Genomic DNA, 18392 nt, shown 5'->3' on the forward strand with positions numbered 1-18392 from the left:
GGAGGACAGTGTTTAATGTGTAGAACAAAAGGACCTGTTGGACATGTGACAGTGTCCACAGTGAGACCAGAACATGTGTGACTGACTGTAGCAGCAGTGATCATGTGACTGCAGACTGACAGACCTGAGCATGCTCAGACTCCGCCTCCATCCACACCTGATGTCAGTCTGTATCAGTGCTGCATGATTGGATAAAAGTGATTAATGTGACTGAAATATGATCAGATCAATGATCCCTGTTCCTGAAAAAAAAATAAATAAATTAAAATGGTGATGATGTGATATTTACTGAGTTCTGAACTAAACAAACATGTTTTCATTTTCTCATGACCACCTGTGTGTCTCTGCACTGACCTCTGGACAAACACTACATTCACCTCACAACTATTGTAATGTTCTATATTCCTCTATAGTCCAGTGTGTGACTCTGACCAGGAGAACAGGCTGGAACCAAACATCTTACAGGTTTTCAAAATAAAAGCATGTCCTGTCCACAGTGTAGCACTTTGGTCCCTGAGGAATGTTGTTTTATTTCACTGTGTACCAGCTTGTTGTGGTTGAAATGACAAAAACAGGCTACAGAACAAATCTTGATCTAATCTGACCCACAGAGGAAAGGGGCAGGAACTTCTCAGAGCACAGACCTGAGAAAAATAACTTTAAAGTTTTCTAAGTAATCAGTATCAGTGGTGTGTGAGGGTGTGTGGATGTGTTGGATAATGTGAGGTGCATGTTGTCAGTGCAAAACAAAGAACAGAAAAAGAAAAGGGCAGCATGGCTTGAGGAGGGGACTGACAGGACACTGGGCAGGTGGGGTTAAGTAATCTGGAAACACTGGCCAAGTGTTCCCAGTTACTTGATGACGTGCAAGCTCCACCTGACTGAGGAGCTGCAAGACACAGAGCACACACACAGTACCATCGAAGGACCAAAGCCCTGGAACCGTCACAAAATATAAAAGGTGACATGAAAAACATGTGAAAATGGGTGGAACGTACGGACGCACACCTGTACGCTCCACCTCTTATCTGTTGTTATTTATGTGACTCAGAACAAACGGACAAAGAAAAGTCTTACAAATACAACAGAAAACACAAAGAATCTGCCTGTGACCCTCACAGGACTCCGTAGTTTCCTGTGCCAGTAAAACTCTTTTGAAGTGAAGTGAATTGAAGTGAAGTTGAAGTGACGACAGACTGAGGAGGATTTCACAGGTTCAGACAGGTGAGAACATAAACACACTGATTAATATTGTCTAAAAGAACACAGTATGTTTGCTTTTATTTTGAAAGGCAGTGATTTTACATGTGCGCACTTCCTCAGAGAGCGAGAGAGAGGGAGGGCGAGAGAGAAGTTGTTCAGAGGAGGAAGAACCATCACCGAGTTCATCATCTTTGCTGTTTTCAGGTCAGTTTGCTTCTGTTTTTTAGACTTTTTCATGTGAAAATGATCTTATTACACCTGAGCAGGTAAATGTGTCACTATATGAACAACGAATCAGAACCTTTTATTATTTTTACAAACAATCACTTTACTTCCTGCTGTGAAAACACACAAGTCCAACTTTATGACAGATGAAATGTTGTTTTCTTAATATATAAATGTATTTTTCTGCTTTAGTTTCTGTTTGTCTCGGCTGTGTTTTTTTGTTCAGGGTCATTTTTCTTGTTCAGGAGAAGTTTTTCAGTTTTTCAGCGCGTTCTGCTTAACTTTCACTTTTGACTGTTTACTGTAAACTCTGATGTGACGTTGTTACAGAGACAAAAACAGCTGTTTGTTTGTTTGTTTGTTTGTTTGTATCTTTGACTTTATTTAAGTTTTTTTTCTTCTGAGAGAAAATAATGAACAAAGTTTGAGATCAGAACTGAATTAATTTTATTTATCAAACTTGGTTAGAGTTTCTGTTTTAAATGTGGAAGAATTCAGATTCACTGCAGGTTAAAAAAAATACAAAAAACAAAGTTCAATTATAACTCAGTAACGTGAAGAGAAGAACCAGGGAGGTACTTTTTAAATATAAAGTAAACTAAGACAAATAAGAAGTAAAATTCTTAAACTAAACACCATTAGTCCTTTAGTGTAACTTTACTGAGGTTGTGTCCCTCCTTCAGACTATTTAACAATAACAACAACAACAACAACAACAATAATAACAATACATGAGAGAGATCAGAGTCAAATGTCAAACAGTTTCCTCTCATCTTAAAACAGTTCAGATCAGCTTGAATCATTTTACATGACTTTCAAATTAAACTGAGAGTCTCAAATGATCCTCAAATACTTCAGCTGTGTTCCTCGTTCAGGTGGTTCTCCTTTAACTGAAACGTTCAGTGATTCTGTTTCAGGAAGTTTTTTAATAGAAAAGCAGAACAACTTTGTTTTCTTAGTGTTTGATGTGAAGCAGGACGCGTCAAGACAAACTGATACTTCTTTCAGGTTTTTGGTGTTTTTCTTTAACAGAATCACAGGACAAAGTGAAAAGAAACGGAGACAGTTCCCAGGAGAATTCCTGTTTCATTTTGTGAAAAGCAGACTGTTATTAATCACTGCACTCTTTAAATATGATCCAAACCATGACAATGACTGTTTCAAAAAAAAAAAAAAACTCCAAACACAAATTCAACTTTCAGAAAATCTCTGACTCTTGTGGTCAAATCAAACAAAGCTTTCAGATCACAGTCATTATAGACACACTATGAACAGTCATAACACACCACATTAAAACATGGAAAACACAGTGTTCAGAGCGTGACGCTGCAGGAAAACACTTTCATGTCTTTAAGTGCATTTTGAATATTCAAAACTATCTGTCCAAATGCATATTGTGTTATGGTTTGGAAATTTTGTTGGTCACTTCCTGTGTTATTTTGTAGTCTTGGTTCTCCCTCATGTGTCTTGTTTTTACTTCCTGTCTTTGTCTGTTTCCCCGCTGTTTTTGATTGTCATTAGTGTCACCTGTTTGTCCACCTGTCTCTCATTAGTTCTGTCTATTTAGTCCCTGTGTTTCTCTGTGTCAGTGTCAGTTCGTTGTGTTTCCATGTCAGTCAGCCTGCATCCCCTGTGTCTCCTTCCTGTGTTTCAACCATGTTATTTTTCCCCTGGACTGTTTTTTGAGTTTGCCTTTTGTGGATCCTGTTTCTTGGACCTTGGATTTTTACATCCCTGCATTTGTGTAAGCCTGTTTTATTTAATTTCATTAAACCTTCTTGAGCTGGTTCCCTTGTGTCGTCTGCTTTTGGGTCCGCCCCCTCGTTGAACTGTAACATATTGACAGCTGAGTACAGAACATATTGTGTACTGTAAGTTCTTGAAGTATTTCAGACGATGGGTTCATTGTTCTTCAGCTTCCTGTCTTTGTACTGGCTCAGCTCACAGGACTTCATCTAGTTCTCACACCAGGAGGAAAACCCTCTGTACCACAGAAAGACTTGACAAAACTTCCCACCAATCACTGCAGGCCAAGTTAACTGTTGGTTGGTCTGTTCTGACAGGAAATGAGCAGTGATGGTGACAGTTTAGGGTTGAGTTTGTCAGTGAGAAAAAGCTGCTGTTTCCCACCTGTGGAAACAGCGTTGCCATGACGATCAGTTCCACCTTAAGTGAGTAATTCAGTCAGTTGAGCTGTTTTAAAGCTGCTGTGATACTGTACAGCCTGATAAAATGTCAGGAAGGTATGAATAAATAGGTACTGACCAGGTCAGATAACTGACAGGTCAACTTCTCTGATGTCAGTCAGTTGGCATCTTTGTCAGTGATATTTCCTGTTGGTATTAATATGGGAGAAGTTTTGGTGAAATCTTTAACAGATTGAATGAGGAAGTTCATAATCCTTAATTCAGCTTAATTTAATTTTTATGACCTGTAGATTAAGTGCAGTAAAGCAGAGTGTGTGTGTTGTGAACCTTCCTGTAGTCTGAATAAAATATATCAGGAAAACTGTGCAGCATTGACTTCAGACCAGGTTTTTGTTGGTCAGTGGATCAGACGGTTTCTGCTGCCTCAAGATAAACATGAGCCAACAAAACCTCATTTTAACACCAACACACTCACGGGCGCACAGAGACGTTTAAGTACACTTCGTCTCTACACAGTGTGAGTGAGTGCAGGGTGAGAAAATGACAACTGCATCAGTCAGAAAACAGCGATGAGAGACAGAGCTACCAGGGTTTTATTGTCTCTGGTGGGGCAGTTAACATACTGATAACATATTTAATCCAGTTTGGTCTGATTAAAGTCCACAGTAATGGCTTTGAAAGATGCTGAGTTTGAAGTCTGTAACAGTGATAACAAGGGCAGTCATGACCTCCTTTGGCAAATAATCTAGACCAGACTAAACAATCCTGAAGGTTTGATATTTAAAACTGTCACTGTGAATAAAATGATCTGAAACACAGAAGATGCAACTGTTTTTTTATTGATAGAAAATAAAAATGTCAAATGAAAATAATTTTACACTGATAAGTTCCTAATACTTAATTAATTACAATAGGGAATTTAGCCAACACAAGAATTATTTGGAGGTAGAAAAGAAATAATTGTCTGATAATTTATGCTCCATAGCCGATGGTCTCCTTGCTAATTAATTAAATATGACCAGATATGGAATCAATAAAATTTTGCCACATATAACTTTATTTTAACATGACTTTTTCTGACGATAAAGCAGTTTATGATACATCTGTAAATCATCTTTGTTCAGCCAAATGATGTGCTGCTATCTGTGGTGCTCATTTCCTGTGCACTCATTATTCTAAACCCAGTAAGATTTGTCTAAGAAAACTAAGACACAAAGTGTTGTAGGCTATACAATATCATATATGCTGCAATGACTTCTGTCACCAGTTTGAAGGTATGAAAAAACAGATACCAACCACGTCTAATATGAACTACAGATGTACAGGCTGCAGAAATGTTCCCTCATGTAAACATTTCTAGGGTTTCACCACCTGTCACTCACTTACAGTTCAATCCCTCCTCCCTTCTTCTGACTGCTCTGTATCACGTCTCTGTTCAGTTACAGTCCTGAAGGCAGATACAGCCACGCTGATCTCATTCACCCCTTTGTTCCCCTCTGTCAGTCAGTGAGCATCACAGTTACAGGATACAATAAATAGAACCTACAGATATGCACAGAGAGAACATTTATATGAGGAGTTAAAGTGAATCATAAATATAGTTTTATATCATCTGGTTCACTTATTAAAAACCTCCTAGTGACCAACATGTTGTGTCTGTTGACTGATGACAGAAGATAAACGAGTGGTCGGTAAACAAGTTTCAGTTCTTGTTTTTTATCTGCATCATTGTCCACAGATCAATGCAACATCATGACAGGCTGTAAACTTTACAAACCGAGTCTCTAAATCACCACAAACCACAAAACTAACAGTGATGGAAGCAGAGAAGAGTGATAGAAACGGAGCGCAGCTGACACGCCGTCAGACGCTTCACAAACTAAATAAAACTCAACAAAAACATCTTGGTTCATCTTTCCACTGTCCAACAATCAGCAGCTCTCATTTGGTCCAAATAAATCCTTAATTCAGGGCATGAAGGAGTGCAGAGCAGCGCAGGTGATGCTGGACAGCTGGAGACGCTCCATGGTGTGCTGAGTTTATTACTGAACTACAGGAGGACACACACTTTGAATTTCTCTGACTGAGAGAAAATCTGATGTTTTCATCACAGATGATGAAGAAAGACGTTAAAATATGAGTCTAACTGGTAAAACACACTGATGGAGGCTCATGTAAGAATTCAGTGTGGCGCAGTGGGCTGTAAAAAAAAAAAAAGGTGAATCATCAGATACTCATATAGGACGACCAAATCTGATTTGACAAAAGAAAATCTTAGTTGAGGACAAACCTAAAGTTCCCTGTTCCTCTTGGTTTCCTGTTTGGCTCCAGCTCTGTAACCCCGGCGTCTCCTCTGCAGCTCCTCTGTGATTTCAGGCCTCACTCCAGGCAGCAGCACAGGAAACAACACCCTCACTCCTCCCTGTATGTCTCTCCATCACTGAGACTGTAGACAGTCACAGCAGGACCAGGAGATAAGCTGCAAAACAAAAAGAAGATGTTACTGCTCCGTCAAATTGTGGAAAAAACACAAGAAAAATAAAGTGATGAAAAAGATAAAAAAAAATCAGAACACATAATAACAGCTGCTGTGACTCAACACGACTCCATCCTGATCTGACTGGATAAAATCAAACTGAAATTCATCCTCTGTGTCTCTGCATCACACATGTAGACTTCACTTAAAGCTCTTCTCACTGACTGAATCTGGGTCTTTTTCTCCTGCAGGTCTTCTGATCCACAGACATGAATCCAGATCCAGATCTCACCATCGTCCTGCTTGGAAAAGCTGGAGTTGGTAAAAGTGCTTCAGGGAACACCATCCTGGGAAGAACAGCGTTTGAGTCAAAGCTGTCCTTTAAACCAGTGACAAAACAAATCCGTGAAGAAAGAGGAACTGTGTTTGGGAAACAGATCTCAGTGGTCGACACTCCAGGAATATTAGACACCAGGAACACAAAGCAGGAGATTAAAGAGTTCTGTCAGAATCTCCTGCAGTCCTCCAGACGCTGTCTGTTCCTGGTGGTGATCAGAGTTGGACGGTTCACAGACGAGGACCAGAAGGCTGTGAAGGCAGCTATGAGAGTCCTGGGACGTCAGGGGCTGAAACACAGTTACCTGCTCTTCACTGGAGGTGATGCTTTAAAGGGTATGACACTGGAGGAATTCATCTTTGCAGATGAAGATGAAGCTACACTTCCAGATGTTGTCAGAATGTTTGCGGGGGCGTATCACCTCTTCAACAACGAGGATGATGATGATGAAGATCAAGTCAGAGATCTGCTGCTGAAGACAGGACACCTGAGAACCCAACAACAACCTGATTCACCAGGTACTGTGTCACCTGATTCTTACATATATTTATTTTTAATAACACCATGAGTTTATGTAGTGAGTGAACAGAGGAGCTGAGCAGCTGTCTGACTGAACATCAACATGTTTATTTAGTAACAAACAGCAGCAGAGATGATTTCTAGTCTGATTCAGCAGCCGACACTGAGTTAATGTTAGTGATTTATAGAGATGGACAGATTTCACAAACTGAATCAATCCCACACAGACAAACATTAAACTGCTTTGTTAGCTCAGTGTGGTTGTCAGTCAGAAATCATCTGATAAACATCACGTTTCCATGGAAACATTCAGCTGCTTTGTCTGTGAACATCACTGAAGCAGCGTGTCACCGACTCACAGCTGATGGAGGAGCTCAGCAGAGTTTCTGTTTGATTCAAATATTTATGATAACTCCAGAATGTTGCAAAGTCCAAAAGTCCTTAATAAAATTTCACAACATGTTTTTATCACTGAGGTCATAAAACTGTTTTCTCTCCAGCTGCTGCAGACAAAGGAGGCCAAACCTGTAGCTAACAGCACCATAAAAACATAAAAACATGATCACACTGATTTAAAAGTTAATGATTCAGCAGAAACTGAGACAAATGTGCAAACAAAGGTTTTTTTTTTATTAATAAATTAAGTTCAAATTAAATTCAGATCTCATTAGATTTAACATCAGCTCAGACTTAAATACAACACAGAGGAAAGAAATCACCTGAAGACTGTGGAGGGGAGGTGCAGTACACAAACACAGGGAGCACAACAAGAAACACACACACACACACACACACACACACACACACACATTTCATGTAACAGTGAGTTCTTGATTTCAGTGTGTTTGAAACCTTCAGGGTTCTAAAGTCCTCTGAAGTGTTTCAGACGACCTGCAGTCTGTTCTTCAGCTCGTCTGTCACTCAGTTTTCAGACTGAAGTTATGAGAAGCTTCACTGCTCTGTTTGTGTCTTCTGTCTTCCAGCTGATGGTTCCAGAAACAGGAGGATGGTTCTGCTCGGTCTGCCAGGAACTGGAAAGAGTTCATCAGGAAACACCATCCTGGGGTTTAAGAAGTTCAAATCAGGCTGTGACTTTAACCCAGTCAGTACAGAAACTGTCTCTGGATCAGCTACAGTGGAGGGTCGTCAGGTCTCAGTGGTCGACACTCCAGGATTCACTGATCAGGTTCTGACTCCTGAACAGCTGTACCTGGAGATCATGAAGTCAGTGGTAGAGTCCAGTCCAGGACCACATGCCTTCATCATTGTGGTCAGACTCGGCAGAATCCCTGAAGCAGACGTCAAACTGTTTGAGTTACTTCCAAAACTGTTTGACAGTGATGTTTGTGATGCTCTTAAATACTGTATGGTGCTTTTCACTCATGGAGATGAGCTCAAAGGTCGGTCCATTGATGATTTGATCCAGAAAAATGAACATGTTAAAAACCTGGTGTCCATGTGTGCAGGTAGATACTGTGTGTTTGACAACAAAACCAAAAAACCCAGACAGCAGGTCAGAAAGCTTCTGACTCAGATAGATGAGATGGTGACAGCTAACGGTGGACAACACTTCACCAGTGACATGTTCAGGATGGCTGAGACCTTCATTAGAGAAGAAAGGAACCGGTCAGGTCAGACAGCAGCTGAGACAACAGGTGAGACAGCAGGTGAGACAACAGGTGAGACAGCAGGTGAGACAACAGGTGAGACAGCAGGTGAGACAGGTCAGTCAGACAGAAATGGTAAGATAAACAACACAGTACGTAATAGAATGTATAATTTTTTCAGAAATCATTGGGGCAAAATTGCATTAGCTGTGGGGGGTGTGCTGGTAGTATGCACAGGTGTAGGTGCAGTTGTAGGTGGATTCACATGTGCTGGTGTAGCCAAAGGTGCAGCTGTAGGTGCGGTTGTAGGTGCAGTCTCAGATGCAGCCATACTCTTAGGCACAGCAGGATATGCAGCTCTCAAGAAAAACTAATCCATGTCTGGACACAGGCTCAGTTAAGGTGGTCTGACATTTAAGGTGGACCAGGCCAGCTATCCTTATTTCAGTGACAAGCTGCTCCTCCTTTGCTCAGGAGACGACCACAGCCCTTAACCACAGTTACCAGTTAAACCAGCTAAGACTTTTTTCACATATTCTCACATCTTTATTTTTTGCATCACATTATAGAAAGTAGTATCAATAACTGCATTGATAAAATCCTAACAATACCTATCACTGAGCTGCTGCACTAATGAAACGTCTTGAAGTTAGTGAGAGACACATTAAACTGTGTCCACAGAGACGTGACTCCAGTCTTCTTCCAGTAAATCCAGTAAGACGTCCACAAAGTGTCCAGCTTTGTTTGAACCAATCAGCAGGTGTTGTGGAGGGTCAGACTGTGTGGTCCTCTGGTCTGTCCCTGGACTGTCCTGCTCTGAGGACTCTGTGTAATCCATAATCAATACATCCGCTCTGCTCTGAGGACTCTGTGTAATCGATAATCAATAAATCCGCTCTGCTCTGAGGACTCTGTGTAATCAATAATCAATACATCCACTAATCAATACATCTGCTCTGCTCTGAGGACTCTGTGTAATCAATAATCAATACATCCGCAGTTTGATTATTTGATAACGCAGTTTGATTATTTTCTCTCAGTTCATTGATGATTTTGTTGTTGTGTGTTTTTCAGATGACGGTCTGTAGTTATCAGTTTGTTTTGATCATTTATTGAAGTTGTTGATTATTGATTATAAACTTGTAATTATTGATCTGCTTGTTGTTCCTGTTTATAAACTTGTTGTATGTATTAATCACTTTGGATCAATTGATTGTATTTCTACATCAGTGAACAGAAATGTTTCATTGATCTCATTGATTTCATCATGATATCACTTTTAATGATAGAAACTGAATATCAATGATTATTGATGATTAAATATGACAAAGAGTCACACAGACAATCATCTGTACAAGTTTCTGATCAATAATTCAATAACATGTCAAACTGTGTTTTTTGTTTGTTTTTGTTTTTCTGATCGATTTGAACATGTTGATCACTTTGATTGATTCTATTGATTTCATACAAATAAACAGATTGATGTCAACTTAGTTTTTTCTTTTTTGCTGGTTTGATTTTACTGATTCAGTTTTTCATAATGATTTCTGAGGTGTATTGTTTGACTTTCTGATGAAAAACTCATGAAACAAATAAACAAACAAACTTAAAGAAACTAAAGACAAAGTTTGAAACATATTTAAATATGATCAGTTTGAATCCTCTCTTACACTCAGCACAACACTGCTGATTGATTTACAGTTGATAATTATTAAACACCACACAATGATAGCAGAATCAGTGATGATTTACTGGAGTTTAAGTTTCTTAAACTTGTATTAAACAGTATATAATTGTCATTTCCTGTGTTACTATTGTTTGGATAAATGATAATGAAGTTTGAATTTGATATTAAGAGCTGTAATAATCTGTATGTGTCCTTCTGTCCCAGTGATGAAGTTCTAACCAATGAGTGAGCAGCTCTGACTTTTCTCTGCCTAGAGACAACAACAAAAAAGTCTGATTGGATAACTTTCAGGACATTAACTCTTTGATTTCTGAAGCAAAGTTAAAGAAAACAAGGTTTAAATTAGAATTAGAAGAGAATAGCCTAATAAATATGTTTAAATATAACATTTAATTTGTTAGGCGTTCTCTGAAGGTTCTCAGGGTTCTCTGCTGGTAGAGGCACTGATGATACTTTAAACACTACAACACACTTTATCTAAAAACATATTGAAAATCCCAGCATCTATACAAGACTGATGTTTATTGATCTCAGCCTTTAATACAGTACTGCAGGGGTATTCAACTAAAATTCAAAGAGGTCCAGTCAGAGAAAATGTCCTAAAGCAAAAGTCCAGAACATCAGAACGTCTAACTTGTGTTCTGACAGTGAAATATACTGAAGTCGTGTCGTAGTTTTATCATCGTCTACATCAGAGGAGTCAAACTCATTTTAGTTCAGGAGACACATTCAGACCAATCTGATGTCAAGTGAGGAAGAACCTGACATGAAACTACCTGACTGAGTCTTCAGGTGATGTATTTCCTGTTTATCTGTTTTATTTCATCAAAACTTTTTATTTTGCCGTTGAACTAAACTCCATTCTAAAAACAGCTGTTTTATTGTAGGATCGTGTTTTTTCACAGTAAAAACTGTAGTTCCACCTTCACATTTATCTACAGACACAATCGGCTCCCATGTCAGTTACTCAGTGACATCATCATCATCATCATCCTCGTGTCTGTCAGACCGACAGCTTCATGTTTAAATCTGTTTCATGTTCAGTTTTCATGTTAGAAATAAACAGCAGCATTAAGATCTCATTCAGTCCGTCAGTTTTCTGACATCATTCTTCTTCTCCTGATTTATTTGCAGCAACATGATGTATTTCTTATATTTTCCACAGATCTTAACTTTAACTCGATCAGTTTGACTGAAGCGTCGACTCGCTTGAACAAAATGAAAAGAGAAACTCAGAGTGAGTCTTTGAATATTCCAGATGTTTAATGTGAACAGCTGACAGTTACATCAACAAAGAGACTCACGACTTCAACACATTAAATCAAAATGTTTGTCCTCTGAGGGACACCGTAAAAAAAACTCTTCAAACTATGATCACTGACTTTTATTTTGGAAAACAAATCAGTTATTATAACAGAGATGGTTTTATTCTGAAGCATGACACAAACAGACATTAACACACACACACACACACACACACACACACACACACACACACACACACACACAGTGGAGTGTATATTCAGTGTATATTCAGTTGGTCTCAGTTGGTTCACACTGTTACAAACTGGAGTCACTCCGGTTTAACAGATTCTAATCCAACAATAATCTGATATCAACTTTAACCTTCAGACAAAACTCAGGGATTAACCAGTCACCACTACACATATTATATCAGTATATTGGTAATATATTGATCATATATTTGAACATCAGTCCACCTGTCTGTCTCTCGTAAATACTCGCCTCACATCAAGCTCCACCCACACAGGTGGGCGTGGTCAGCTGTCAGTCAGCAGGTGTGTTTTCATTGGTCCACTTCAGGTGCTGGAGTTACCTGAGAGACACCTGCTGACAGCGCTGAACACGCATATATGCATCGATGCCACATCGATGACTTTTGGACCGTACGTCACCGCTGCCGCCATATTGATCAGGTCAAATGAAAAACATTTTATTTTAAACTATTATCAACAAATCCATGTAAATGATAAAAAGCACAATTAAATGTGTCCTTGTTCCTCTGTATCTCCTGGTTATTATGGGATGTATGTGTATGTTCACTGTATGAACGTATGTAAACAAACATCTGCTCTGAATTTGGATTGGAATGTGGATTAAAGTTGTCAAACATGTAAATGTAAAGACAACATATATTCTTGGACATAAACTGAATGTTTTGGATGATTTATGGAGACATTTTATGGACGTGTTAAAACGTTCAGGTCGTTGACTCTGAGGGAGGAGCCAACAAACACCCGCTATTTATATTACATTTGATTTAGATTATTATTTGTATTTGTATTAATCTGTGCTCAGTGAACAGCGACGGGAACACAGAGAAAAATGTTTCTCTTTGACCATCAGATCATTTGATCTGAACTGCAAACTAATAAATATATTGTTAAAAAAACAATAAAAAACATGATAATGTTCACAAGAGTCGACTCGTGGAAATCAGCTGACAAATGTAAATATTTTGGGCTGTTTATCCGTCCACAGGTCGTCTGATTGGTCCAATAAGGCAGCAACGTTGAAACGAACTGGTCAATGTGGCGTCTACATACACATCAATACGTTAATAAAAGTCTGAGCTGATGAGAGCACCTGAATGCATCATCAGATGTAACAGTCTATGGAGGACCCGTCTGTCTCTGCGTGTCTGTCTGTACCCGTCTGTCTGTCTGTCTCTGCATGTCTGTCTGTACCCGTCTGTCTGTCTGTACCTGTCTGTCTCTGCATGTCTGTCTGTACCCGTCTGTCTCCACCTGTCCATGTCTGTCTCTCTCTCAGTGGAAGACGGTCTGTCTCCAGCGTTTGTCTGGAGTGAACGGCCACAGACAGTCGGTGATGGCGGCGGCGAACGGTCGCGGCTCGACGCTCAGGTTCAGCAGCTCCAGACGAGAACAGTTCAGCTGACTGTTCATTGGACGAAGAGCCGCCGCCGCCGGCTGCTCCGTCAGCTGATAAACACACACACACACACACACACACACACACACACACACAGAAGACATATTTATTTAACTATATATTTACAGGGATATCAGTAAATGATCAATTATTTATTAATCAGTAGAATTATAAATATGTTAATATTTATTTTCAGGTATATGTGTGTTAGTATATTGATGAATATATATTTACAGGTATCAGGTGATTGGACGGCAGGTTGAAGGCCTGCGCCATGGCAACGGCCATCTCATATTTGGTCATCTGCTCTTTACCTGAGAAGTGAAAGATTCCTCTGATAGACGGGTCCTGGAGGAGAGACAGACAGGTGGTGAGACAGGCAGAGGGAGCAGAGACAGACAGGTGGTGAGACAGGCAGAGGGAGCAGAGACAGACAGGTGGTGAGACAGGCAGAGGGAGCAGAGACAGACAGAGGGAGCTGAGACAGACAGGTGGTGAGACAGACAGGGGGAGCAGAGACAGACAGGTGGTGACACAGGCAGAGGGAGCAGAGACAGACAGAGGGAGCAGAGACAGACAGGTGGTGAGACAGACAGGGGGAGCAGAGACAGACAGAGGGAGCAGAGACAGACAGGTGGTGACACAGGCAGAGGGAGCAGAGACAGACAGGGGGAGCAGAGACAGACAGAGGGAGCAGAGACAGACAGAGGGAGCAGAGACAGACAGGTGGTGATACAGGCAGAGGGAGCAGAGACAGACAGGTGGTGAGACAGACAGGGGGAGCAGAGACAGACAGAGGGAGCAGAGACAGACAGGTGGTGATACAGGCAGAGGGAGCAGAGACAGACAGAGGGAGCAGAGACAGACAGGTGGTGAGACAGACAGGGGGAGCAGAGACAGACAGGTGGTGACACAGGCAGAGGGAGCAGAGACAGACAGGGGGAGCAGAGACAGACAGAGGGAGCAGAGACAGACAGGTGGTGATACAGGCAGAGGGAGCAGAGACAGGCAGAGGGAGCAGAGACAGACAGGTGGTGAGACAGACAGGTACCTCTTTCTGTCTTACCTGTCGTGCTCTCTCGGACAGTTTCCTGCAGACGGCGGCGACGTCTCGCGTGTCGGTGGGGAACCTCTGCTGGCAGTGATCCAGAGTGCAGCTCTCTGACGCCTCCTCCACCTTTAACCACAGTGATGTCACGGCGCTCTCTGACACAGACTCCACCTCCCCGAACAGGACGGGCACTCGCAGCACCACCGCGCCTGACAGACAGACAGACAGGTGAGAACATGGACTCCATCACAGCACCAGGACACCTGAGACACAGACAGACAGCTGAGACACAGACAGACAGCTGAGACACAGACAGACAGCTGAGACACAGACAGGTACCTGGATAGTGTCTGAGTGTCTCTCTCTCTCCCTCCAGTTTGCTGCGTCCGTAAACGTTCAGAGGATTTGGACTGTCGTCTTCTCCGTACGGAGGATTCCTTCCATCAAACACGTAGTCGGTGCTGATGTAGACGAACAACGCACCAATCACAGCTGCGCACGCACGCACACACACACGCACACACACACACACACACGCACGCACACACACACACACACGCACACACACACACACACACACACACACACACACACACACATTAATGTTTAACAGGAACTGTATGTTCAGAGACGTCTGAATGCATCGTGGGGAGTTCAAAGACACACCGATGTTCTACAGTAACCCCAAAAACAACAGAGAGAGGAACAGTCTGGAACAATCAGAGGAACCGTCTATGACAATGAGGGGAACAGCTGATGATGAGGGAACAACTGGCAGAGGAACACTGTGCAGAGGAACATGCAGGTGATCTCTTACCGGCCTCCTTGGCGAGCGTGCCCGTGGCGTGCACGTTGAGGTTGACAGCTGCTTCAGTGTGTCTCTCCACAACATCTGGACGTCTCTCTCCAGCACAGTGGACGATGACGTCAGGCTGGAACACAGAGACGGTCACTGAGACGACGTCCACGTCTGATCAGCTGATGTCTAAGCGAGCTCGTCCACGCCGGTCATCACGTTTGTGCACGTGGAGCAGAGAGAACGGCGCTCTGTGCTCTCGGCTCACGTGCACGCCCTCTCTGTTACGAGCGCGAGTTTGGAGAGAAATTAATTTGGTAAAAACTGTGATTCAGACGGAGCCGTTTGATTTTTACAGGATTTCTACTCTGACCTCATCTGTGATGTCACTTATGAATCTATAATATACAAATCTATTATGTTTATTTTATTTATTGTTTATTTTAGTAATGTTGTTTCACTTTTATATTGTTTTTAAATAATGTTTTATTACTGCATTTTATTTTTATTAAGATTATTGTTATTATTGTTCGTCACATTCAAACTTCATAACTGACTTTTCATTTATGAATTTTCTAAATTAATCGATTAATTGATCCTGTCACAATCTTGTCAGACGAAAGATAGTTCCAAACATGTGAAGCACACAGACGTCCGTGTTCTCCAGATGTTCTGTAGTACAGACTGTAGGTACCTTGTGGTCTTGTAGCAGTCCTCTGATGGCGTCCTCGTCTGTGAGGTCACAGCGGAGGAGGCGGGGCCTGGCTCTCTTGTATCCAGTCCCGATGACATACCAGCCGCCGTTCTGGAACTCTCTGCACATCGCCCGACCCAAGAGACCCGTCGCCCCGGTAACCAGGACCCTCGGAGACGTTGCAGCCATGTTGTCCTCCTGCTGGACGAAACAAGGACTAGAGTCAGTGACACACCTGTCCTCCGTCAGTACAGCGAGAAACACCTGGTCCAAACGACGAGACGGGGACAGGATTGATTCATTGATTAATTATTATGTCATAATTGCAAAGGTGATCAACAGGTGTTTGATTACAGGTGTGCGACTAAGCTTCTGTCATCACTCACAGGCACGCCCACTGACTGACTCACCTGTCAGGTGCCACCTGCTCGTCACTTCGTTTCTTGGCAACGTGGCAACAGATCCAGTCAGTCGGTGGGCGTGGTCAGTGTTTGATTGACATTTTGTGCAGATTGTTGTGAATAAAGACAGATGACTATCAGAGCAGCACTGTTTCTAATAACCTGTCAATCAAGCTGATCAAATCAATTGATCATTTATCTGTTTTCAGTTCACATACATTTCATCAATAATATGTTCTTCCTCCAATCCAGTAATGAAAAATGAATCCTGTCACAATCTTGTCAGTCCAAACATGTGAAAACAGATCAATCTGGTGATCATTTTTCCAATAATCGATCAGTTGTTTGGTCCATAAAACATCCTAAAATATTGATACAGTCAGAAAAGAGTGAAGAAACCAGAAAATATTCACGTTTAAGAAACTGAAATCAGAGAATTTGGACTTTATTTTCTTTAAAAAATGTCATAAAACAAATCATTGTTGATAAATTTAATAATCAATTAATAATTAATTATTCAGTTAATCATTGCGGCACATCTTAAATAAAGGACATTTGTCTTTGTTTTGATTATTGTTACATTTTCAGATGGTGACATCTGTATTGATCAGACTTCCACAGTGATCAATCATTTTTTAGGTTTATTTATTAATAAATAAAATGTTCCACAAATAAATAAATACAAATCAAAACAGAACCACAACAGTCAATCAATCGTTTGATTACTTGATTGATCGATAAGTGATCAGTTTTTCTGCAGCAGATTGTTGAAATACTGAGAGATAAAATCAGCTCCTGGAGCCAGAACATCTAGAACCACAGGTAGAACATCTAGAACAACATTCTGCAGGAACCTGTTCCACCTGTTCTGTCATCTGTTAGCTGTTAGCATCTGTTAGCTTCTGTTAGCTCCTGTTCAGGTGACTCAGTTTTACCTGAACCAGCTGCACGCGGCCCGGACTGAACATGATCCGCAGTTCTGCGCCTGCGCGGCTCATTCCTCCTCTGTCTGATTATTGATTATCGATCAGTTGTCGATCAGCGAGCTGGCACTGAGGTGCGCACTTTGTTTTCTCTTCTCTTCCTACTCTGATCAGCTGATCTGATCAGCTGACTCGATGCCGGAAAGCAGCGTTCGCTGCAGCCCTGTCTCCATGGTAACCACAGCCTTGAGAAACGTCACCACAGAACACGACAAAACACCAAGAACGAACGAGGTCAGATCTCGCGAGAGTTCACAGGATCAACACACGGCAGCAGAGTGAAGCTGCAGCGACTCTCTGATCGATAGTCATCAATCACACACACACACACACACACACACACACACACAAACTGATCAGTTTACCTGAGAAGCGTCAGCAGCAGCAGCAGCAGGTGTGATCTGGACTCCAGGCATCACGTGATCAGAACCCACACAGAACACTTTACAGAACAACAGAACCTGCTGCTGCCGCTGCAGAACAGCAGATTAAATAGTCCCAGAGTGTGACTCCGCCTCCTCCTCCTCCTCCTCCTCCTCCTCCTCCTCCTCTTCTTCTTCCTCCTCTGATGTTTCAGTGAACACACAGCTGCAGTGCTGCCACCTGCTGGTGGAAACAAACAAACAAAACAAACAAACAAACAGACAGAAAGGGAAAAAACAAATAATAACAATGTATACAACTTTAAAACAACATGTCATCAATCAATCAAACTTTATTTATACAGCAACTTTCATACAAACAAAATCTACAAACATCCAAAGCAGCAACTTTGTCAATAAATAAAAACAACTCAGAACAGACAAATAAATCAAAATCAATCAATAAATGAAAATCTAATCCAAACAGTTTATAAAAGTTTAGAACTGTCAGTGTTCTGTTTGTGTTCTGTCTGTATTCTGTCAGTGTTCTCTCAGTGTTCTATCAGTGTTCTGTCAGTGTTCTCTCAGTGTTCTGTCAGAGTCAGTTCAGTGTTCTGTCTGTGTTCTGTCAGTGTTCTCTCAGTGTTCTGTCAGAGTCAGTTCAGTGTTCTGTCAGTGTTCTGTCAGTGTTCTCTCAGTGTTCTGTCAGTGTTCTCTCAGTGTTCTCTCAGTGTTCTGTCTGTATTCTGTCAGTGTTCTCTCAGTGTTCTATCAGTGTTCTGTCAGTGTTCTCTCAGTGTTCTGTCTGTATTCTGTCTGTGTTCTCTCAGTGTTCTATCAGTGTTCTGTCAGTGTTCTCTCAGTGTTCTGTCAGTGTTCTGTCAGTGTAATCCGTACTGTAATTGATGTAATTTTTGTACTTTTTTTTTGTACTTGTACTTTTATGAGTAGATTTTCAAGTCTGTACTTTTACTTGTACTTAAGTATTCAT

The 18392-nt window shown here is 41.3% G+C and overlaps 2 protein-coding genes across 5 annotated transcripts; one reads left to right on the forward strand and one right to left on the reverse strand.

Moving 5' to 3' along the window:
- Positions 1-1328: 1328 nt before the first annotated feature.
- Positions 1329-10007, forward strand: LOC146319649 (GTPase IMAP family member 8-like). The gene is made up of 3 exons (XM_084730208.1): positions 1329-1407; positions 6303-6906; positions 7891-10007. Exons 2-3 carry the CDS (start codon positions 6321-6323, stop codon positions 8886-8888), a joined length of 1584 nt encoding a protein of 527 aa, XP_084586334.1. The 5' UTR covers positions 1329-1407; positions 6303-6320; the 3' UTR covers positions 8889-10007.
- A 1432-nt stretch (positions 10008-11439) lies between these two features.
- mat2b (methionine adenosyltransferase 2 non-catalytic beta subunit methionine) lies at positions 11440-17481 on the reverse strand. 4 transcript variants are annotated; one of them, XM_084730212.1, is made up of 7 exons: positions 17405-17481; positions 15656-15853; positions 14983-15097; positions 14505-14657; positions 14181-14374; positions 13349-13462; positions 11440-13164 (listed from the first exon to the last, which is right to left on the reverse strand). In XM_084730212.1, exons 1-7 carry the CDS (start codon positions 17453-17455, stop codon positions 12991-12993), a joined length of 999 nt encoding a protein of 332 aa, XP_084586338.1. In that variant the 5' UTR covers positions 17456-17481; the 3' UTR covers positions 11440-12990. The 4 variants fall into 4 exon arrangements, with proteins under 4 accessions (XP_084586338.1, XP_084586337.1, XP_084586336.1 ...); XM_084730211.1 differs by having other exon boundaries at positions 15656-15856; positions 17405-17470; XM_084730210.1 differs by lacking the exon at positions 17405-17481 and adding an exon at positions 16992-17276.
- Positions 17482-18392: the final 911 nt, after the last annotated feature.

The sequence above is a fragment of the Lutjanus erythropterus genome, chromosome 11 (genome assembly GCF_056507025.1).
Source record: "Lutjanus erythropterus isolate fLutEry1 chromosome 11, fLutEry1.hap2, whole genome shotgun sequence".
Taxonomy (NCBI): domain Eukaryota; kingdom Metazoa; phylum Chordata; class Actinopteri; order Lutjaniformes; family Lutjanidae; genus Lutjanus; species Lutjanus erythropterus.